Below are 24749 nucleotides of genomic sequence, written 5' to 3'. Positions count from 1 at the left end.
GACGGAGGGAAAGAAGGCGCGGTCAATGTATTTTACAGCGCTTGAGGCCGAAATTCTGATGGCAGCATATGCCGATAACATGCAAATTTTGCGGAAAAAAAGTAACACAGCCTCAGCTGCAAAACAAAGGGAGCATGCATGGCAAAACATAGCCGACAGAGTCAATGCGTGAGTGTTACTTTAAACATTGATCTAGGGATTTCCACCCATTTAACACGTTATTTTATTTTATTTGTTATTTTATACATTTTATTTTGTGACGTGATGTGAGCGCAGGTGCAACCCAACAGGCCCCAAACGTTCCTGGCAGCAAGTAAAAATGAAATATAAAAATATAGTCCAAACAGGTAAGGTGTAATTGTATTATGAGCCATAGTGCTTGGTCTGTTTGTCCCATGTAAATCAATTGCAGTTAGAGGCTACATTAATTTTCCTTCTGTAAGCACTTATTGAAATTATCTGAGCACATTACAAGTACATATTTGCTTACTCTGTATGCTCAAATGTGACCCGTTATAGCCAACAGAAAAAAAGCGGAGGCCCGAAAAACAGGTGGGGGTCCTCCACCACCACCACTCACAGAGGCTGAGCAGTTGGCCCTCAGCCAAAACAGTGGGCGCCCTGTGGCTGAAGGCATCTCTGCGGGGACATCCTCTGAGTCAGTAACCCCGCAAGACACAAGTGCCTACATAAGAGGTAAATTCAAAATAATACATGATGTGCATACATCCTTTCTTCACAGTCACCTTTGCAGTGCTACTCATTCATTTGATAAACTCTTTACCATAATGAATTATTTTGTAGTGAAGTTATTTTCCTACTGATTTTGCCTTCCCTCAGTCTTGGTTGTCTTTGAGAGCATAATGACAATGAAGTGTAAGGTGATTGGTATGTTTGTTAATTGCCATTTGGTCCCTTGTAAGTTATAAGTGACCTGTATAAACCTCATATTCTATCAGTTGATGGTGATGGTGTACTGCATCTGGTGCAGCCTCCTGTTGAGCCAGACCAACATGCAGTTATGAGTACTCTTAATACTCCACAGATTATATGAGTTTACAGTAGAACAGCAATGTTGTTAATTTCTTTACTACAGGAAAATAATGAAGAAACATTGACAGCTGTTACAGAGGAGGAAGCAACAGAGACACTTTATGAGGTTTACATCTTACAATGGAAAATATAACAATTGAATAAAATGTGGTACTATAATAAAACCATGGACTTTCTATGTCTCTAACAGAGTGATGATGGAAATGAAGAGGAAGAGGGTCCAGCCACGTCTCCAACAAACCTTTCCTCAGTAAGATGTTCAGCACTGATTTACAACCAACCTAAGTAGGCATGTACTATGAATGTCAATGCTATTTTCTGTTTCAATAGCTCCCTGTAAAGCAGCTGTACAAGACCCATTTGATCAAGAAAATAAAAAAATGTGACTTGGAAATGGAACACTTCAAGCAGCAGATCCAAAAGACCAAGTGTGACGGAGTGACCCGTCTCAAGGCAGAGTCCGCTGAGTATGGCACCGCCACCATTAGATCGCCACCATTAGTTCGATTTGGCACCCGGGGCGGCGTATCTTTCTGACGACCGAGTAGAGGAATAAAAGGGGTGAGGAGCAAGTTGTGAGCCGCATCGGGGGTGGCTAGATTTTGGTTCCCACTTACTTGTTAAGGGCGTCGGTCGGGGAGACGTGCGGGGGGATCGCCAATCGTGCAGGGTGACGCAAGCCGATGGTATGGGGGTGTGGGGTTTAAATAATGAGTTCACGTGTGTCTGGACCGTCATGAGAATGGCCTCATTACGTGGGCCGTTAATGTGTATATGAAGTCGGGTAGACTTCCGGGAAATAGTTGAGAGCCTGTATCAATGTATATGTTTTGTGAGTGTATAATGAAAAAGAAATTCTGGGGGAGGGAGACGGGGATTAAAGTTAGAATAAAGAATTGGTGGTGACGCCAAGGGGGAGGGGTTACGGGATATAAGAGACGGCGAGCCGGATATGAAGGGGAGTGTGTTGTAACATACAGGCTGTGTAGCGCGGATCTCAGTTTTATGTCTTTGTAACCATCTTTTTATGCACTGGGGAGGCCGTTTCAAATAAAGTATCCACACTAATACCTTACCGACTACGCCTGTGTTTGTCCGGGAGAGGTCTGGAAGGGGACCCCGTGACATATGGTGTCAGAAGTGGGATGGCTAGTCGGAAGAGGAAAACGCGCCTCCCAGCGAAGCGCACAGGGCTGCGGTCCCAGCAGCATGAGCTTCCGGGGGAGAAGACAGCAGAGGAGCTGGCGTGGGACACAGTGCCGGCGTCATCTTCTTCAGCAGAGGAGGAGGAGATTTCCGGCAGGATTGGTCCGGAGTTGCCTACAACCTCGACCGCAGCACGTGATGGAGAACTGATTGCGATGATGAGGGACTTCCTGGCGGGACAGCAAAGGAGAGAGACGGTGTTATTGGCAGAACTCAGGGGGCTGAGGACCGTTCCCTCTCCTAATGCGCTGTTGCCGGCGGATTCAGCTAGTCAGCAGAGCTCAGGGCAAGTGTTAGCGGGAGCTAGCACTACGGCCGCTACGGCTACACCGAGCACGGTAACAGCGAGTAGCCCCAGGATGGTGCTGCCTACCCCGGCCCGGCAGCGAGAATACCGGCCGTCGTTACTGGAGGAACCGGCTCGCCAGTCCCTGGCAACGACAAGCAGCCTCGACCAGACGGGCGGAGAGTGGAGGCGATCGGAGGGGCCAAAGATTCCACCGTACCAGATGGGGGAAGATATTGAGAACTATTTGTTGCGCTTTGAGCGAGTGGCCAGAACCTGGAGATGGCCGGAGAATGAATGGGCCTGTCGGCTAGTTCCGTTGCTAGCGGGGAAGGCGTTGGAGGCCTATACCGCAATGGATGAAGAAAGAGCCCACTGTTATGAGGATTTAAAAGCTGCCTTGTTAGTTAAATTTGACATTTCCCCGGAGACGTATCGGCAGCGGTTTCGCTCTAATATTATTCCACCTGGGGAGAGCCCCACCGAGACGTACTACCGGCTGAAAGGACTGTACCGGCGCTGGCTTCGACCAGAGCAGCATACGAAGGACGAGATGGGAGAAGCGATTATTTTGGAGCAGCTAATTCGAGTTCTTCCAGGGGAGGTGAGGACCTGGGTGAGGGAGCATGAGCCCGCGGACGGACTGGCCGCAGCCAAGTTGGTGACGCAGTATTTCAATGCGCGGAGAGGAGCGGCCCCGGTCCGCTCAGCTGGGACGCCACAGCGATCGTCCCCGCAATCCGCGGGTCTGCCGAAGCGGGAGAGTAACCCCGAGCCATCCGGGGCCCCCAAGGTATCCACTCTACGAGGAGCGGGTAAGGACTTTCTTTGTTATTACTGCCAGCAGCCAGGCCATAAAGCCTCGGTGTGCCCCATCCGGAAGGCCAAAGTCACTGGGGCCTGCTATGCACCTCGGCTGGAGGCGGAACCAACAAAGGTCCAGCCAGCTGAGGGGCAACGCTATAAAACTGTAAGGGTAAATGGGCAGCAGGTTACTGCTTTGCTGGACACTGGTAGTTTTATGTCATTAATTAAGCAAAGCTTGGTACCAGTGAACTGTGTGGACTATAGTCGACAAGAAGAAGTGTTATGTGTGCATGGTGACAAACATCCCTACCCAAAGGTGGAAATAACAGTGACTATTAATGACCAGCCATATTTATTGTCTGTTGGGGTGGTACAGAATTTGCCGGTAGAGGTTATTCTGGGGATGGATGTGCCTGTGCTTATGGATTTGTTGCAAGAAAAAGAAGAGCGGGACACAGAGACAAAAGGGAGGGAAACGGGGAATGTTCAAATGAAGGTGTTAGGCCCAGTGGTCACTAGGGCCCAGGCGAAGGCGGGATGCCAACCCCTGCCAGACTTGGACAGTAGTCTGTGCGAGGGTGGCACGAAAGGGCCGAGAAAATCTCGTCGCCAACGCCGCTTTGAGAAGCAGCTATGGTCCCAGGGACCGGGCAATAAGAACATGAAATGGGATGTACCTGAAAATATTTCTGTGTTGCAAAGGGAGGATGAGACGTTGGAAGTGTTGTTTGCTAATGTGCCTGAAGGGGGAACAGGGAAATGGGGAGGAAAAGAGAAGTTTGTGGTTGAGAAAAATGTGTTGTATGCAGTTGATGGGGACCACCAGCGGCTTGTGATCCCTGCTAGTTGTAGACCTCTCATTCTGCATTTAGCTCATACCCTCCCCTGGGCAGGCCATTTGGGTCGCCAAAAAACCTATTTACGGGTTAGTACGCGTTTCTTTTGGCCGTCAATGTATACGGATGTACAGAAGTACTGTCGTGCATGCCCTGTGTGTCAGAAAACTTGCCCAGCGCGCAAATCGGATCGGGCTCTGCTACAACCCTTGCCGGTCATCTCTATCCCCTTCCGTAGGGTAGCTATGGACATTGTGGGTCCGTTAGTAAAAAGTGGTCGGGGTTATCAGTACATATTGGTGGTGTGTGATTACGCGACCCGTTTCCCAGAGGCGTTTCCGTTGCGAGCGATCACAGCCCCTAATGTTCTGCGCGCACTGATACAGTTGTTTTCTCGGGTGGGGATACCTGATGAGATTTTGACCGACCAAGGGACTAACTTTACGTCGAAGTTAATGCAGCTCTTCCACACTCAGTTAGGCGTTTCGGCCATCAAGACGTCACCGTACCATCCACAGACAGATGGGTTGGTGGAGAGGTTTAATCAGACTCTCAAACGGATGTTACAGAAGTTTGTGTCAGACACGGGAAAAGATTGGGACCAGTGGTTACCCTTTCTTTTGTTCGCGTATAGAGAGGTTCCACAGGCGTCCACGGGGTTCTCCCCCTTTGAGTTACTGTATGGGTGGGAGGTACAGGGGCCGCTTGATCTCGTTCGAAAGGGGTGGGAGTCTTCGACCGTGGCTCCAAATGAGAAAGGGGTGGTGCAGTTTGTGCTGGAGATGAGAGAGCGGTTGGAGCGGTACCAGGCCGAGGCCGAAGCCAATCTGCGGGATGCTCAACAAAGCCAGAAGATCTGGTATGACCAACAGGCCCGGCAACGTGAGTTTCAGCCCGGACAAAAGGTGCTGTTACTTCTCCCTTCTTCCAACAGTAAACTGCTGGCGAAATGGCAAGGGCCCTATATCGTGCTTCGCCGAATGGGACCAGTGACGTATGAGATCCATCATCCGGGAAAAAAGAAACCGAAACAAACCTACCATGTGAACCTCCTGAAGGAATGGGTGGAGCAGCCCCGTCCGGCTCCGAGGGAGGCACTGATGGCCAGGGTGGTGCACGGAGGAGGACAGAGTGAACCTGAGCAGGCTACGGATTCAAGGTCTCCGGTATTGACTCATCTGACCTCACAGCAGGCTGCGGAGCTACTGAAAATTCTGCAGGAGACGCCTTCGCTGTGTTCCGTTAACCCAGGTCGGACTACCTTGGTTGAACACGTGATCCGGCTAAAAGAGGGACAGCCCATCCGGCAACGGCCCTATCGGGTTCCGCAACACTTGGTGGAGAAGCTGCGACAGGAGGTGGAGAAGATGCTGGAGCTTGGAGTGATCGAGCCGTCCTGCTCCGAATGGTGCAGCCCGGTGGTCATTATCTTCAAAAAGGATGGCTCTTTACGCATCTGCATCGACTTTCGAAAGCTAAATGCCATCTCCGAGTTTGATGCGTACCCCATGCCGCGAATTGAGGATTTACTGGAGAAGATTGGGGCTGCCCAGTATATCACCACTTTGGACTTGTGCAAAGGCTACTGGCAGGTGCCACTGGAGGAGACGTCGAGGCCGTACACTGCTTTCAGGACCCCTGCCGGGCTCTTCCAGTTTACCGTGATGCCCTTTGGCCTACATGGGGCACCGGCTACCTTCCAAAGGCTGATGGACAAGTTGTTACAGGGCTGTGACGGTTATAGCGCCGCCTACCTGGATGATGTCGTCATCTTCAGCCACACGTGGGAGGAGCATATGCAGCATTTGTCGGAGGTCTTGGGAAGAATTCATAAGGCCGGGCTGACTCTGAACCCCTCGAAGTGTGAATGGGCGCGGCAGGAGACTCGCTACTTGGGTTACCAGGTGGGACGAGGAGAGGTGCGACCGCAGCTGGATAAGGTGGAAGCTATCCAGAATTGTCCTCGGCCTCGCACCAAGAAGGAGGTGCGGGCTTTCCTGGGACTGGTTGGTTGGTACCGAAGGTTTGTGCCCCAGTTTGCAACAATGGCGGCGCCGCTGACGACATTACTGGGGAAGAACCAACGAAATCCGGTCATATGGACCGCAGCATGTGAACAGGCGTTCCAGGGACTGAAAACATGCCTGTGTTCGACCCCCGTGCTCTGGAGTCCGGACTTTAAGAAGCAGTTTTTGGTCCAGGTGGATGCCTCCAAGAGCGGCCTGGGAGCCGTGTTGGTTCAAGGGGACCCGGGCGAGGAGCACCCGATCCTATATCTGAGCCGCAAGCTGCTGCCGCGGGAGACCAATTACTCGACGGTGGAGAAGGAGGCTCTGGCGATTAAGTGGGCGCTGGAGAAACTCCGGTATTACTTACTGGGAAGAGAGTTTGTGTTGGAGACTGATCATCGGGCGCTTACCTGGATCCAGTCCATGAAGGATCATAATAGCAGACTTACACGCTGGTACCTCTCACTGCAACCTTTCAGGTTCGCCATCCGGCACAGACCAGGTACACTCAATGTGGTGGCGGATTACCTCTCTAGGTTGCCGCACATCGCCAACCTCCGGGGGGAAGGGGATGATGTGACGGAGTGACCCGTCTCAAGGCAGAGTCCGCTGAGTATGGCACCGCCACCATTAGATCGCCACCATTAGTTCGATTTGGCACCCGGGGCGGCGTATCTTTCTGACGACCGAGTAGAGGAATAAAAGGGGTGAGGAGCAAGTTGTGAGCCGCATCGGGGGTGGCTAGATTTTGGTTCCCACTTACTTGTTAAGGGCGTCGGTCGGGGAGACGTGCGGGGGGATCGCCAATCGTGCAGGGTGACGCAAGCCGATGGTATGGGGGTGTGGGGTTTAAATAATGAGTTCACGTGTGTCTGGACCGTCATGAGAATGGCCTCATTACGTGGGCCGTTAATGTGTATATGAAGTCGGGTAGACTTCCGGGAAATAGTTGAGAGCCTGTATCAATGTATATGTTTTGTGAGTGTATAATGAAAAAGAAATTCTGGGGGAGGGAGACGGGGATTAAAGTTAGAATAAAGAATTGGTGGTGACGCCAAGGGGGAGGGGTTACGGGATATAAGAGACGGCGAGCCGGATATGAAGGGGAGTGTGTTGTAACATACAGGCTGTGTAGCGCGGATCTCAGTTTTATGTCTTTGTAACCATCTTTTTATGCACTGGGGAGGCCGTTTCAAATAAAGTATCCACACTAATACCTTACCGACTACGCCTGTGTTTGTCCGGGAGAGGTCTGGAAGGGGACCCCGTGACACCAAGATTGAGATTTTACTGCTAGAACATCAGTTAAGGGTGGGTGAAGTGGTCAGAGATGGACGAATTATTTCAGTGTTATATACTTATACATAATAATATACTTATTAATACTTTGTGTACAGGAAATACAGGCGACCAATAAAGCCAGTTGAACAAAAAATCTGTTTATTCTTCTTTCAACATGTTGAGATGATGGGTCAAAGGAAATGATTGTGACATATGGTGTCTCTGACTGCTCTTCCATCTTGTATGTCCGTGGGAGGGTCAGGATGTTCATGGTTTGGATCACTGCTGATGTTTGGTTCAGAAGGACAGTGTTCTCCTCTAATTGTGGCAATGTTGTGAAGAATCACACATGCCACAATAATGTCACATGCCCTTTCTGGGGTGACCCTGAGTCTTTGAAGGCACTGGAACCGGGCCTTAAGCATTCCGATAGTCATTTCAACTCTGGCTCTTGTCCTGCAATGAGCCAGATTATATCGCTGCTGTGGGCCCGGTTCAGGGTCAGGGTAAGGGGTAAGCAAATAGGGTAAACATGGATACCCCCTATCACCAAGCAAGTAGCCAGTGAACTCTCCTAAGACAGAAGGATACACTTCAGTTCAAATGTCCCTGTAGCAATTGGTCTTTATATATTTTAAAGTATTTTCAACTCACCATGTCCAAATTTTGTGCTCAGTGTACATTCACAAAAAATTCGTGAGTCATGAACAGAGCCTGGCCACTTGGCTTCCACATTTGTCATAATGTTGGCAGCATCACATATGATCTTCACAGTGCAGAGAACACAAATTAGCATCCATTACTATAATGAAATAATTTGTTAGTTTGAAATGCTACAGGGAACTATGTACCTGTACATTAATGCTGTGGAAAGACTTCCTGTTCACATAGTCTCCTTCATTTACTGAAGGAGCAATGATTGGAATGTGAGTGCCATCTATACAGCCAATCACGCCTGGGAACCCTGAAAATAAATGTAAAATTTAAGTAGTAGTTCAAGTATCACCACATCATGAATTGAGTTTTGTTCATCCTGATACCTGCAATTTTGTGGAATCCCTCTTTGACAAATCTTGTGGGTCTATGACCGGGGAACACCACAGACGAGTGCAGGAGACGTTTCAGTGCAACTGTAACATTCCTGACTGCCCGACAGACGGTAGCCTTGGAAACGTGCTCAGCGTCACCAATATTATACAGAAAGCTCCCGTTTGCAAAAAAACGAAGTGCAATACAAATAATATGTACAGAACTGAGAGGATGTCCGCGATGTGTCACATGAGCAATATTAGGCCTGAGGATGTTATTCAAATGAATTATAGATTGTGCTGAAAAACGGTAACGTTCACACAGAAAATCATCAGGAAATGATCAAATGTCCAAACGCGCTCTAATCACTCTCTCCCGGCGGAGAGCTCTGCGGAGAATTTGGGCTTCAACATCTACTGGCTCTTCGAGGTAGGGGCACGCCATGTCCGACACTTCCTACTGTCAGGTTTCCGACAAAGAGGCGGAGACAGTCAGGGTTAGTTGTGGTAAACCTGCTAGGGGGCAGGTTAGCTTCACGGAGTGTGTCGTCATAGTGATTCACTCAGGATTCATCTGAACTCGCTTTGTGAAACCGAAAACCCAGAGTTTTCGTTAACTCAGGGTATACTTACTCAGAGTTTGCACTAAACCGGCTTTCTGAAATAGGGCCCAGGGGCCCGTTCTTCGTACGTCGCTTACTACATCCAAGATCAAATGACACATCCAAGATCAAATCATCGCGCTAACCGTGAGCTCGCTAATCCGGTTCCCTGAACACACCTGCTGTTGACGATTACTACAGCTGGACGCAGGAATGTGACATCACTGGGTGTTGTAAAAGGGGCTACGCATCGATAGTAGAAACATTGATCGGCAACCCGCTGATTGGTCGGCGAAAATGTCCAAGGGGCGTGCTCGGTATTTTCCGGCAGCAGAGCAAGAACTCATGAGTGAGGGATTTCAGGAGTTTCAGAGTTTAATTAAAACGCAAGAGAACACTGCAAAGGCTGCAAAAGCAAGGAGAGAGGGCTGGCAGAAAGTTGCTGACAAATCAAACTCGTAGGTAATTTAATAATAATAATAATAATGGATTGGATTTATATAGCGCTTTCCAAGGCACCCAAAGCGCTTTACGATACCACTATTCATTCACTCCCACATTCACACACTGGTGGAGGCAGCTACGGTTGTAGCCAGGCTGCCATATCGCGCCATTGGCCCCTCTGGCCAACACCAGTAGGCGGTAGGGTAGATCTATCATATGACACTATATTGTCCAATATCATATGGCATTATATTATATTATAATATGTTATATTATATCCCCTTTCACATTAGAGCCACAACAGGACCCACAAGAACATGGGAACAAGTAAAAGTGGAATACAGGAGTATTCTACAGAATGGTAATATTTATCTCTTAGATTGCTTTGCGTCTCTTGGCAAGGTAATACTGGCCTGTAATACTCTGTTAGTTTGTTCATAACAGCAACCAAGAAAAGGGCAGAGGAAAAAAAGACAGGTGGTGGTCCTGCACCCCCTCGTCAACAAGTTGGTTAAGTAAATAATATCCTCACGGGAAGATCGATATCTCTCTATGAGCACACTGTCGCGCTGAGCTAAAGGATCCTGTCTGTCCCGCAATATACGCTGAATTCTGAGGACTCTCCTTATCAATCTTTCACCTTCCGCAATGGGTTGGTCGCGTATACGGACAGGACATGGCTGCGACAGGCTTCCCAAATCCACCTTCGCTTTTATAGCCGTGGTCTCTCATCTTGATTACACGAAGTAATTTACAATTACTACTCTGAAATATGAATTACATCTGTAATAATCACATACATGTAATAGAATGTTAATAGTTCATTTCCCTTTTTTAGGAAATGACCTGTATGTATCTGTGTGACATCAATAAAAGGATCAAGTGCTGCATTATCTTTAGTTACATTGATAATATTTATTTATGGTGAAACAGTGGAAAAATATCGCTGTTGCTTTCGTATAAATGAAGCGGACATACCTGCGTGGCCGCGATCTAATCCTGTTTACATAAAGTAAACCTGCTCCCGAGCAGGTTTACGCTTACGGCTCTGTTGCTATGACAGCAAGTCCCGGATGAGCTTCGGGGAACCGACTGATCCAGGATCACGCGAAATCGTCAACAATCTAATCCGGCTAACCTACTTAGCGAGGTACGAAGAACGGGCCCCTGGTCAGACAGCCTAACATACTTCTGCTCCCCACCAAACAAAACACGCAGCAACATATTCTGTTCACAAAACAAAAGAGAAAAAAATAATAAAGGAAAGAGTTTAAAACTGTGGATGTACTTTAGAGCTTTAGTTTTTATACAAAATAGAAGCAGTTAAAAGTCAATATTACTTAACAGCTACAGCATGAAGAAATAAGTAACAGATTAACTGCTAATAAAGATCCTTTATCAACCAGTGTTACTGCAAATGGACCAAGTGTGACTAACATCTAATATTGTTTAATAACTTTAGTCTACTTATCAAGTATTGGTCGCTCTTACTGCAATTCGCTTTATTTCTGTGAACAATTACTGTATATTAACATATCATTAACATTGCTGTCAATTAATTTATATAAAAGAATCTGAATTAATTCTAAATTAGTGTAAGCCTTTGGCATTTGCTTAAAAGAATATAAATCAGTAGAGTAAACTTTATTGTAATGTTACCCACTTTTTCTGATAGTTCCTTCGAAGCTAATTAGTGATTATTAGCTTACTAATAAACGGTAATTTAGTTGCTAAAACTATCCCATTAGACATGTGACAATAATATTATCTAAGCTGCACTTAGAAGAAATACATAGTTAACATGTTTTAGGTTAATCTTAACTCAGTGAGAATATAACGAACATTTGAACTTTTAGCAATGGTTAGCATGTAGCTACTCGACAATATCATTAAACCTATGGGTAAATGCTGCTAACTCGACATCAGTGTAACTATAAAGAGCTATTTAGTTTAAAAATACTTACTAAACAATGTTACCAGTATGGGAATGTTAACTTAACTTACCTGACTGTGGTAGCTCTCAGACCGCACACGCCTGCGGACTGGTACTAATCAACACTGTGTGGAGTTATGTCTTCACTCCGTGTCTACAGAACTTTACACTGACTTTTAACTCTGACGTTAGAGCTGGTTTACTCCTCACAGAGTTGTATATACTCTCTCTAGGTTAAAATAGGTTTACACTGAAATATTGACACTCCATTTTTTACTGTGCAGCACGTATAGTGGCTGTGTCCTGTTTTAAGATCATACATGTAAAATTGTTGTCTGACCTCCGTCTGCATGCAGGTAAACTGAGGGTCTGTTGAGCTGATTGCTGGTTTCGTGAGAAAAATGTCAGCTCGTTCTTTATGTTACAGAAGCACAGAGACACAAGACCAGGCGGAAAGAGACGATCGTTCGGTGAAAATGAGAATCTGCGAATGCAACATGTGGAACACGGAGAGTGGAATATGTAAACAAACCGGTTAACGTAACCCCCTCGGTGCACTCTGCATGCTAACTGTTAGCAGAGCTAGTGAAATCTCTGAAAACATCTGAGCACTTTTGCAAACATGTTCTATGTTGACAACCTGACCAGACATGTGAAGATTACAGCGCGACATTCGCAGCTAAAACACTGTTAAAAGTGTAGTTGGTGACAGAAAAACGGGATATTTTAAAACTACACCACCACCATTGCTGCCTGTGATTTGAAATGCATTCTGGGATACCTGGCTGCCCCAAGTCTACACAAGCAATCGATTATCTAGGATCGACCTGTTTTGACTTACTTTGCACGGCAACCAATCAAATGTTAGAGAAGCTGCATGGGCAGCGTTAACCCCGCCCCCTGAGTTTGATGGGTGAGGCTGACAGATAAAATTATTTCAAGATGACAGCCAGACGCCAGGACTGCCAAAATGAAATAAATAAATATAGCATTAAATAATTAATTAAATGTGTCAATAATTAATTAAATGTGTCAATAATTAATTAAAATGTGAAATATATAAATAATTAATTAAATGTGTCAATAACTAACTATTTATTTAAGTAATTAATTCCAATTTTAATTAATTATTGCCACATTTAATTAATTATTTAATGATGTATTTAATTAATTCATTATGGCAGTCCTGGCGTTCCATAGTGCCCACCACCCAGTTTTAAGTGCATGTAGACATTGAGGGTTCTCAGGAGGGGCCGTGCTGTACAGTACATGTACAGTGTCCATTTTTTATTTATTTATTTATTTATTAACCTTTATTTAACCAGGAAGATCCCATTGAGATTAAAAACCTCTTTTTCAAGGGAGACCTGGCCAAGATAGGCAGCAGCAGATGTCTCACAGTTACAGAAATTACTCAAACACAGGCAGCAACAACACACATGCAACAATAAGTGAAAGAATACAAATAAAATAAAAAATAAAATTCAATAAAATTCAAATAAAATAAAAAGTCAGTTAAAATGACAATCAATCTAATTGAAACAGTTGCATGTTATGGACTTGGCCTCAAGGATTCGTAGTTTAGATTTAAAATCACTTAATGAAATGAATTCAGTCATTTTCCATTCCTTCTGCAGTTTGTTCCAGGCCAAGGGTGCTAAATGGACAAAAGCTCTTTTACCAAGTTCAGTTCGGGCAAATGGAACAGAAAGCAACAAGTAACCATGCGGACGAAGAGAATACCGACCAGCATGTTTCATTACAAGCAGGGAACATATATAAGAAGGCAGCAACCCAAGTATCGCCTTATATATAAAACTGTATAAATGAGAGTTCCTCCGACTTACCAAAGCAGGCCATCCTACCTGAGAGTATAACTCACAGTGGTGAGTCTGAAATTTACGGTTAGTGATGAACCTCAGAGAAGCACGATACACAGAATCAACCATTCGAAGACATTGAGCAGAAGCATTCATATATAGAATATCACCATAATCCAGCACAGGCAAGAATGTTGCAGCAACAAGCCGCTTCTTTGTATTAAAAGAGAAACACAACTTATTTTGAAAATAAAATCTCAGTTTTAACTTCAGGTTTTTCACAAGATTCTCTACATGTGGTTTGAAGGTAAGCGAGTCATCAATTAAGATTCCCAGATATTTATAGGTGTGAACCAACTCTATTTTATTACCTTCAAGAGTGGTTACTGATGGGATTGTTTGGGCTCGTCTCCTTGATTTAGAAAACAACATGAGCTTTGTTTTGTCTGCGTTGAGAACAAGTTTAAGCTGATGTAATGAGTGCTGGACAGCAGAAAAGGCTTTCTGCAAGGAGTCGATGGCTTGGACAAGAGTTGAACCACAGCTGTAAATAACTGTATCATCAGCATAGAAGTGCAAGTTTGCATCTGGCACATGTAGACTAAGATTGTTTACGTAAATGATAAATAGAAGGGGACCTAATACAGAACCCTGTGGCACTCCGTTGTGCACTGTAACAAAGTCAGAACATAGACCGTCAGATTTAATGCACTGAGTCCTGTTACTGAGGTAGTTTGAGAACCATGCCACTGCTCTCTCAGAGAGTCCTGACTGGAAGAGTCTAAGTTTTAAAATACAATGATCAACAGTGTCAAATGCTTTTGACAAATCAATAAAAAGGGATGCACAGTGTTGTTTTTTATCAAGTGCAATAGTAATATCATTTACCACTCTAATTGCAGCTGTGATAGTACTGTGATTCTTCCTAAAGCCTGATTGATATTCAGATAAAATGGCATTGATGTGCAAAAACTCCTTTAACTGCTCACACACAAGAGCTTCAAGAACTTTAGCCAGCACAGATAGATTAGATATTGGTCTGTAATTAGTTAACACTGCTGGGTCGCCCCCTTTTAATAGAGGAACAACAAAAGCTGATTTCCATACTGAGGGAATTTTATTCGTATCCAGTGTGAGGTTGAAAAGTGTTGTGAGAGGCTCTGCTACAAAATCAGCTGCCAGTTTCAAGAAGTAAGGATCTAGTAAGTCTGGCCCTGGAGATTTTCTAGGATCTAACAGTTTAAGAGCTTTACAGACCTCCTGCACAGAGAAAGGAACAAAGTTAAATGGCTGACCAGTGTACACCGGAAGGTTTGTGCCAGATTTTACAGAGACTGGGTTCAGAGAGTCAAACAAAGAGCCAGAAGATATAAAGTGCTTGTTAAAACAATTCATAATCTCCTTCCTATCATAAACAGGAACAGAATCCTTAAAAACATAGGTGGGTAGAGCGTGGGAGCTTTTACTCACTGAAAGAGACTTAATGATTTTCCAGAACTTCTGTGGATTATTTAGGTTCTCAGTGGTGACAGACAGATAATATTCTGTTTTAGCTTTCTTAATAGAGGAAGTACATCTGTTTCTTAGTTGTCTGAAAAGAAGCCAATCACTGGGGTAGCCTGTTTTCCTCGCTTTGGCCCAAGCCAGATTACGCTCATGAATGATATCTGCCAGCTCTTGGGAGAACCAGGGGTTTTCACGACCTTTTATCCTATATCTTCTTAATGGAGCATGTTTATTCACAATTTGCATAAACCCATCCTTAAAGAATGCCCACGCTAATTCTACATCAGGGATCAATCCTATTTTCTTCCAGTCATAATTTGACAAATCATGATAAAATGCTTGCTCATTAAAATGTTTAAGAGTTCTTTTAAAAATAATACCATGTTGTGACTTGGCCACTTTAGTATTTCTAATAGCAGCAACAACACAGTGGTCACTTAAGTCGTTACAAAAGACACCCAAAGATGAAAATTTATGAGGAACATTTGTCAAAATCAAGTCAATCAAGGTAGACTTTTCGGGGCTTTTGAGATTCGGCCGAGTGGGTAAATTGACCAGCTGGGTAAGACTGATAGAATCACAGAAAGATTTAAAATCATCTGAAACAGTTTTGAGCCAATCCCAGTTAAAGTCACCAGCTAGAACAAGCTCCCCATAATTTAGTCTGGACAGCAAAAGGTTTAAAGAACGCAGAGCTTCTGTGGAGGCAGAAGGGGGTCGATAGCAACAAGCAACTGTTATGCAAAGACCCTTTGCAACATTCACATTCAGAGCCAAAAATTCCAATTGTTTGCAAATTGATTCTGATAGAACTATTGTAGCATCAAATTTTGACTTAACATAAGCAGCAACACCACCACCTTTCTTAAACCTATCGGTGCGATAGATATTGTAGCCAGCCATGCTAACATGTTCATCAGATATATATTTAGACAACCAAGTTTCAGAAATGAGGACAATATCTGCATCTGTTGATTGAACCCAGATCTTGATCATATCCATCTTGGGTAACAAACTGCGCACATTAAGATGAACTATCTTCAGCCCAGGTGAGGATTTAAATTCAGATGGTGTCTGGCTACATTGCAGCTCAGGGCCTGGGTTAGGTTGCACATTACCAGATAAGAGCAGTAGTAAGACGATCAGAAGTCTCTGCTTTGTACTTATTGATTTTGACGTGTGAAATGTTGACACAAAGCAGGATTTTTCGTAACTAATTTTGTAATTGTACAAAGCAAGAAGGTTTTGAAGATGAGGTAAATCTTTCTGTAGTTCAAAATGATTAATGTCCTGTTCCAAATACATTGGAAATTGTACAGGATGTATAGCAGCAGTGACGCATGTAGATCTGGGAACCATGTCTCGCAGAATGGGGTCACTGTTAAATGTTCTCATCTTAGAAAAATTGAGAGTCCAAAAGTCCCCCACGGCCAATAAGCAAAGTAAAGTTATTAAAAAAGCCATTATCCAAAACACAATGATTGTTGATGCTGAATTAAATAGGCTGCACAAACCTAGGATGGCAAGTAAGGCTCCAGCCAAAAGTTCGGGTCCTGGTGGCTTGCTAGCAGAGGGCTTCTGCTAGCACATTCACCAATGTGGTGTAGAAGGCTTCAATCAACAGCACAGCGCCCGATGTATTGCAGATAAGCTTTTCGAGCAGCACAGGCCTTGGTGTGGTGCTGATGTCTTGCACTAGCAACACAGATGCAGTTTGTTCAGCCGGCAGCAAAGGCCCTGGTGTGCTGCAGATGTTTAATCAAAATATCATCCGAAATATCATCATATCATTTACCCAGACCTGGAAACTGTTAAAATAAGATTTCATGCACTCACTTCTAACACGTTAGTAAATTTCTATGCACCAATCACAGTTTGTCCACCAATTACTGTTGGAAAGATGTTTATGTAAATGATAAGACAAACATCAGACAGAAGGGGAAATTTAAAAGTAGGATTAAAATATGGGGATAAAAAGCAGCGAAGCTCTCAGAAAACCTCGACTAACAATCAGCTGAGTTTATTTAAACACTGGCCTTGAAGAACTCTGATGTGTTTCCAAAATATCTTCATTGAATGAATTAAAGTCATATTAATTTTTAGGTAAGACCATTACGGTTTTACATACCCCTGCTGTGTAAGTTCATTTCAGGTTTCCAGATGTTATCCAGCTGTCTGAGCTGCTCTTCTTCAGTCCAGATGAGGCCTTCATCCTCCTGTTTGAGTACAATCTTTTCTACGTCATCACTGATGCAGAGTTCCTCCTCTTCCTCTTTGATCTGTGGAGGATCTGGGCCCTCCTGGTCCAGACTGGAGTTCCTCTCCTGGTTGGAGACCTGCTGGTCATACAGGCCCTCCTCTTCCTCACACTTCATGTTAGGGGGAGATCTTGAGGAACAAAGGGTCACTGAGGAAAAAGGTTAATAATGTGATGACAGGAAAACACATCTGAGCAAATATAGTCCACTCTGAGCATGTCCTCATATGTGAGTGAAATTTACAACTAACTGTACAAATGTGAAAAATGAAAGTGTAAGTTACTCTCGAGCTCTGATACTCTTATTAGGAAAGTTCAGAGTACAAATCATTCAGGTAGCTGCTGCCAGCTTCACGCTGCAAGTAAATGTTTGTCATTGTTGTAGATTAAACTGAAAATCTCACAGTGCCATAGCAGATAAGTACCAGTCAGGTTTCACAGCCAGTCATTGCACAGAATCAACCCAACTAAAGTCATCAGTGATCTGAAGATTATTAGGGACTCAGAGTTTCAGTCTTAGTTCTATTTGATCTCATTGCTGCCTTTGATACTGTTGATCATGACATTTTAAATCAAAGGTTTCATCATTTAGTTGGTTTAACCGGACAGTTCTCAATTGGCTCTCGACCTTTGACCCAGTTAAACCTCTCAGGTCATCAGGTTCAGATCTGTTAACTGTTCCCAAAATCAGATGTAAGTGTGCTAAGAGTGTGTTCAGTTACTGTGCTCCTGTTCTTTGGAGCATGCAGCCATAGTTTGCCTGCTGTGGCTGCATTCAAAACTAACAACTATGTTTCCATGCTTTGTGAATAACACTGACATCTGTGAGATTTGAGCTGATTTAGTTCGAGTTAAGACTGTTTATTAGAACATTACAAAGTTATTTTAAAAACTTCATCATTTTCTTGAACCCAAATATAATTCAGTTGAAAAATATACATTTTAAAATGAGGTGAGGATGGTGGGGGAGGCACGATGGTCTTGTAGGGTTAGACCCTGATTAAGGGGTATTTTTGAAAGTAAAGCCCATCTCTCAAAGTCCCTGCCGGCCTGCCTCCACCTCGGGAAGCCTGTGGGTGCAGACGGAGGTGAGGAGCACCACAGGCGGCAGAGAACTGTCTGTAGCCCCGGAGTGAGGGTCAGAGAGCCGAAGCAGACAGCGAACTGTGGCACAGTGCAGAAAACAGAAGCTTTCCCTCCCTGCCTCCTTTATCTTAATCTTCTAAATAAATCTTCTATAAAGGCACTTTCTCTCGGTCTCAAGGTTTGTTTAATGCTAAAAGTTTACCGTAAAAAAGAGACGCACTTGTGTGATTAGCCGCTCCCTGATTTCAGTATGTTAGCCTACAAGCTGAGCTCTGATCAGGTCCTACATGAGTTGTATTCTTGTGTTAGTCCACTGAGACCATCGCAGTTTTACCTGTTATGCGTAACTTTATCTCGGGTTTCCGGCTGATATCCAGCAGTCTCTGCTGAAGGTTGATCTCATACTGGACGATCAGACGTTCTGTTAACCTCAGAGCAGATTTCTTCTGCAGCAGTCAGCCGGTCTCTCCACTATTGCTTCTAAACGAACAATAAAAAAAATGTAATTATAGAAAAACACTTCTGAGAAGATAAAGTTTTAGTTAAAGTCTGTAATGAGGGCATGTTGCTCACATTTGCAGGTGAAATTAAAAGTGTGTAAAAATGAAGTTATTTGTGCACTCTGATGCAAATGAGAACTTGAGTTCTGACATTTTTCAGCAACATTAAGAGTAAAAAAAACCTTTCAAACAAAAAAGAACTCACTTATTACTGACTGACTGATGATCTATTTTGGAGTTGATCTCGAAACTGATCTACATCTTGATATTTTTCAAAATAATCTTCACTATTGGGGGTGGCTGTAGCTCAGGCGGTAGAGCAGATCATCTACTGATCGGTTCGATTCCCGGCTTCACCTAGTCTGCATTTCAAATATCCTTGGGCAAGATACTAACTCCAAGTTGCCTCAAGTTGCTCTTTGATCTGTGGAATGTGTGTCTGAATGTTGGTAGAAAGCACTAAGAAAAATGTGCTTGTGCGAATGGGAGTGAGTGGGTGAATGCACAAGTTTTGTAAAGCGCTTTGAGTGCTCAAGATTGAGTAGAAAAGCGCTATATAAGAACCAGTCCATTTAAAACTCCCTGTCATGTTTTCACGAATACACATTAAATAGATCTGACTGATACAAACTGTAGGTTTAATATTAATGTTAACACTTCAGAAAAGCGATTACAGTTTTACCGCTGGTCTGTAAATCTTTCTCAGGTTTCCAGATGTTACGCAGCTGTCTGAGCCGCTCTTCCCCGCTCCAGACGACGATGCCTTCATCCTCGTGTTTCACTACAAGCTGTTCTCCCTCTTGACTGATGCAGAGTTCCTCCTGTTCCTCTTTGATCTGTGGGGGATCTGTGTCCTCCTGGTCCAGATTGAAGTTCCTCTCCTGCTTCCAGACCTGCTGGCCAGCCAGATCTTCCTCCTCCTTACACTTCATGTTGATGTGGGACTTGAGGAACAAAGTAAAAAGAAAAAGATTAGACAGGTAAAGGTGCAGCCTCAGTCAGCAGGGCTGTACACTGTGAGCATGTTGCTCACATATGTGAGAGAGGTTTGTACAAATGTTTCAGAAGCACCATGTGACTCCCTCTCTTTGTTGGAAAGTCTTATTAATTCACTTTATAACTATTACTTTGAAGATAAATTTCTACCATCACAAAAATATTATGACCTCTTTAAAAACAAACAACGGCAACTACATGACTTAAATTCCATGTTTAGATGAAGGTAATGGTCAATGCCTTTTGACAGGGGAAAAACCTCCACACAGAAGAATCTTACTTGGCTGAATCATAAATTATTCACCATGATTAAAACTGCAGATGAGCAATAATCTGCATTTTATTTTAGCCAAAGAGGAATGTTTCTGTTTGTCTGTGATCTGACTTTTTCTGCTGGGTCCAAATTTCATTTTATCCTGTGTAAGTTTGTTTCTCGTCCTGTTAACTAGCAAAGTCAAAATCACCTTGATTCATTTAACTTTAATTCAATTATAAATGTAATCATTTTATTGAACAATTAATTTCATTTCAATGAAAAACAATTACTTAAAAGAAAGAGATTAAGTTGGAGAGAGACATGTGGCCATCTTTTAGTGAGTTAGACCCTGATTAAGGGCTATTTTTAAAAGTAAAGCCCATCTCTCAAAGTCCCTGCCGGCCTGCCTCCACCTCGGGAAGTCTGTGGGTGCAGACGGAGGTGAGGAGCACCACAGGCGGCAGAGAACTGTCTGTAGCCCCGGAGTGAGGCGTCGTGAACCGAAGCAGACAGCGAACTGTGGCACAGTGCAGAAAACCGAAGCTTTCCCTCCCTGTTTGGTTTTGATGTGTCTCATGAAAGTCTATTGTTAAAAGTTGACCTTTAAAAAAAACGGACGCACTTGTTTGATTAGCTGCTCTCTGATTTTAGCCTGTTAGCTTACAGTCTGAGCTCAGATCGTTCCTGTGTTAGTTCATTGAGAACATCACAGTTTTACATACCTGCTGCGTGACTTCATCTCGGGTCTCCGGCTGATATACAGCAGTCTGAGCCAGTGGCGGATCTCATCATCCTGGACGACTGTTTTTAATGTTTTTAACCACGGAGATTTCTTCTGCATCATCAGTCTCTCATTGTTAAACTCTCCCAGAAACTGAAGACAGTTGTGCCATTTCCGCGCTTCTTCTTCTTCTATTGAGTAGACGGCAGACTACACATGTCCAAGGGTAATACTGTCCTCCTCAGGCCATTGGCATCAAGTCAAAGCCTTAAAGTCTGGTACTTTGCGCATGGTCATTTTTTACGAACAGCAGAATCACAAGACAAAGCGTGCCAATGTTTATACTTTTCACTGTGACTGCCAAATAGATGAAAAAGTAGATGTTAAAAAACAACTTATAGTTTTGTCATTGGGCTGGTAGAAAGCTATGAGTTTCTGTCCCTTTGTCTGACCTTAGAGACTTATTTTAAAAGGAAACATTACAATCCTTTAAAGCAAGTATTTTCACCTCTGTTCCCCCCTCTGTACTTAGCTTTTTTGTTGTCATGTCAGTAATTGTCCAGTTGATGGCTCCCTTGGATCACAAGCCTGTCTCATGAGTCCAAGTGAATATATTCTTAATAAACAGCTTTGAAGAATTTGTGACCAACTTTGTTTCATTCGGAACATCATCATCATGAGTCAAACTCACTCTTGGATCTACAAAATATTGAACAAAAACAAACATCACTGAATCATAAGGTATTTGCTCCAACTCTTAGTCCAGAAACACATGAGTGAACTAGATCAGCTGCTCCTCCAGTTCAGCTGTGGATTTATATCATTATTTATATTTGTAAAGTGGATATGCAGTTTTTCAGTACTAATATAAGCATTTTATATCATTGCTTTATTGACAGATGTTTGGTGTTCAAGGTCAGGCATCAGTTTGAAAAAAACAAACAAACACACTGAGTTGAACTTGAACTTCCTACTGACAAAAACTAAAATTGGTGCAAAAATAACCAGAAACATATAAGAAGCATCCTGGAGGTGCTGCAGACAAGATAGGACCAATAACATGTCAACAGGAAATCCTTTTTACTAATTTGTTTATTTCTTTTTAGATTTTTACTCTCCATTTTAAGCCATGATGTTTGCTGATACTGTGTTCCTACTGTTTGTTCTCATTAATAGTTCTGTTTTTAACATTCTGTGCTGAAGCTGGAGGAAATGTTTCTACAGTGTCAGATGATACAGCTCCAAACTAAATAAGTGACTAACTAACGATGCTTTAATACACTTTACTATAAATTATGATATAGTGCACTTTCTTAAAATTTCTTATTGCTCTGTAATTAATTGTTTTCTTTATAAATGTACAAATGAGAATAAAATCTGTGTGATAAAGGAAGGTCTGTAGACTTCTCTGTTAAGATCAGTGAAGAGAAACAACAACATACAAATACCTAAGAAAAATATTCAGTAAACATTTAGAAGATAGAGAAGTTTATGTTGTCATGTGGAGAAATTTTTCAAATAAAAATATCCATAAGCATTGATAGTCTCCATGGCTGAACAGACACAGGAAAGAGCTCCACCTATAAAACGTAAAAACATCAAGACAACATGTTGAAGATGTCGAGGTACTGCCCATAATGTTTGACTGACATCTGATTTATGTGCAGCACATAAATACCACAATAATGATGGAGAGAAACTAAAAGGGAACTAAAATACAGATTTAAACTTACAACAATATGAAAGACTTCAGTCTATTTCACTTTAATCAACTCAGCAGTGTCTCCATAATCATAGGAAAGACTCAGTCCAGCATAGAGCGGCTGAGTGAATGTGGTCTGGACTCTGTGGAGGAGAGTCATGGTTTCAGAGACGCTGTAGAAGGACAAAATACCTGCTCTGTGATCCAGGTACACTCCTACTCTGGAGGAACGAGGACCTGAGACACGAGTTTCAATGTTGTTGTACCAAAATGTAAAACTGTTGTTGTTACAATTTAATGACCAAGATTTGTCATTACATCCAAATTTACATTCATAACCCAATCCTTTTCTGCTGATATTCTTGTATGCGACTGCTACATAAACTCCTCCCCCTCTCCACTCCACCTCCCAGTAACAACGTCCAGTCAGACTCTCTCTACTCAGGACCTGATACCACCATCCAGTGAATCTGTCTGGATGATCAGAATAAGACTGTTGTCGTTTCATAAATGTTGCTTTTCTGTTCCCCTCTGATAATAACAGCTGTGTGTTTGCTGTGTTTGGATCCAGTGTGATTTCACATGAATATTTTAAGAATCCAGCTCTGGTCTTTGGCTCTGGTTGTGACAGTGAAACATCCACTTCAGTGACTGTCAGTGAGATGTTTGTCCGTTCCTCTCTCAGAATGTCCTGTAGTTTATCTCTGACCTCTGACACAGCTGCTGTCACATCCTCAAAGTAGCTCAGAGGACGGATATTGATGCTGGATGAGTCTGTAGACTCACTGAGTGCTGACAGTGAGGGGTAGTTGTGTAGAAACTGGATGTGATCCTCTGTGTGTGAGAGCTGCTTCAGCTCAGCATCTTTCCTCTTCAGCTCAGTGATCTCCTGCTCCAGCTTCTCCTGAAGCTCTTTGACTCGACTCACTTCAGTTTCCTGCTGGGATCTGATCTGCTGCTTCACATCAGAGCTTCTTTTCTGGATGAGATGGATCAGCTCAGTGAAGATCTTCTCACTGTGCTCCACTGTTTGATCAGCAGACTGATTGATGGCCTCCACCTCCTGTTGAAGCAGCTTCACATCTTTCTCTCTGTCCTGGATTCTCTGCTGGATGTTTTGTCGACTCACCTCCAGCTCTCTCTGCCTCTCAGTCCTTTCTGCTGCAGCTGAGACTGTGTCGTGGCCTTTATGTTCATCCACAGGGCAGAGATAACAGATACTCTGCTGATCAGTACGGCAGAACATCTTCATCACCTCATCATGACGAGAGCAGATGTTCTCCTGGAGCTTCTTGGAGGGCTCCACCAGCTTGTGTTTGTCAAATGCAGGACATTCATAATGAAGCTTAACATGTTTCTCACAGTAAGAGACCAAACACACCAGACAGGACTTGAAGGCTTTCATTTTTCTTCCAGTGCAGACATCACAGGCCACATCTTCAGGTCCAGCATAGCAGTGATCAGCAGGAGCAGCTTGGAGTCCAGTCTTCTTCAGCTGCTCCACTAAAACTGCTAACATGGTGTTTTTCACCAGGACAGGCCTCGCTGTGAAAGTCTGTCTGCACTGAGGGCAGCTGTAGACTTTCTTCTTTTCCTCTTCATCCCAGAAGCTTTCAATACAGTTCATGCAGTAGCTGTGTCCACAGGGAAGAGCCACCGGATTCTTCAGTAGATCCAAACAGATCGAACAAGAGAAGGTTTCTCGGTCCAGCTGAACACTTTTCTGCGCCATTTCACCCAACAGTGTCAGTGACTGTGTGAGTTTCACTTCCTCAGAACTGAAACTGCTCTGATCTAAACAACATAGGTTTCTGTAGCGAATGGGATCTGTCAGCTCTTATACGTCACCACATGTTGGTTGCACCCATCTTCAAACTGCAGATCAGAAGGGGAGGGAACAAGGGAACATGTGGACAGAGAGGAGGTGCTGAGTTAGAGAGCAGGAAGAGGGAGGGTTATCAGACACTAATTCAATCCTGGAACATGTGAGCCTGTGAGTTTTTCATTTAAAAATAGCACTGCTCAGCCTTTAAAGTTGTTAAATAAACGTAACATTTAAAAGACAATCTTTTTATGTAAATTAGTTTAAATTATCATTTTAGTCATTACAGGATATCAAATACTGCAGCTGAACTAAGAAATTGTTGTAGAAAAAAGCAATAAAAGGTCGTTCCCCCTCTGTCCCCTCCTGGTCACCTGTGCCTCAATTTTATGAGATGAGATGGATCAGCTCAGTGAAGATCTTCTCACTGTGCTCACTGTTTTATCAGCAGACTGATTTTATTCCACAACCTAGACATCCACATTACTCACACTCTCATAACACATACATATAGGGCCTTGGGATCGGGCATGTTATACGGTGTCCAGAGGACAGTCTTTGTATTCAACCTCACCTCTGGCGCCGGTGCCCACCTCTC

At 43.6% G+C, this 24749-nt stretch overlaps 2 protein-coding genes and 3 long non-coding RNA genes across 5 annotated transcripts in view; 3 read left to right on the top strand and 2 right to left on the bottom strand.

The window, feature by feature from the left end:
* Positions 1-29: 29 nt before the first annotated feature.
* Positions 30-24749, top strand: part of LOC145421845 (uncharacterized) — a 70924-nt gene continuing 46204 nt past the window's right edge. Inside the window, exon 1 of the long non-coding RNA XR_013903203.1 lies at positions 30-168. This is a non-coding gene — a long non-coding RNA (uncharacterized LOC145421845). The remainder of the gene's footprint in view (positions 169-24749) is intronic.
* On the top strand, positions 1033-1480 carry LOC145421837 (uncharacterized). The gene is made up of 3 exons (XR_013903195.1): positions 1033-1159; positions 1244-1303; positions 1384-1480. It is a non-coding gene; the product is annotated as an uncharacterized LOC145421837 (long non-coding RNA).
* LOC145421936 (uncharacterized) lies at positions 1488-6785 on the top strand. Its single transcript, XM_080292931.1, has one exon. It carries the CDS (start codon positions 2199-2201, stop codon positions 6783-6785), a length of 4587 nt encoding a protein of 1528 aa, XP_080149057.1. The 5' UTR covers positions 1488-2198.
* On the bottom strand, positions 15717-22377 carry LOC145421826 (uncharacterized). Its single transcript, XR_013903182.1, has 4 exons — positions 20629-22377; positions 19337-19598; positions 18489-18634; positions 15717-17218 (listed from the first exon to the last, which is right to left on the bottom strand). It is a non-coding gene; the product is annotated as an uncharacterized LOC145421826 (long non-coding RNA).
* On the bottom strand, positions 21498-24413 carry LOC145421809 (tripartite motif-containing protein 16-like). The gene has a single exon (XM_080292650.1). The coding sequence runs from the start codon at positions 24059-24061 to the stop codon at positions 22382-22384; it is 1680 nt and encodes a 559-aa protein (XP_080148776.1). The 5' UTR covers positions 24062-24413; the 3' UTR covers positions 21498-22381.

This window comes from Astatotilapia calliptera, chromosome 18 (genome assembly GCF_964374335.1).
Source record: "Astatotilapia calliptera chromosome 18, fAstCal68.1, whole genome shotgun sequence".
Classification (NCBI taxonomy): domain Eukaryota; kingdom Metazoa; phylum Chordata; class Actinopteri; order Cichliformes; family Cichlidae; genus Astatotilapia; species Astatotilapia calliptera.
This window is presented reverse-complemented; position numbering and strand designations above follow the sequence as displayed.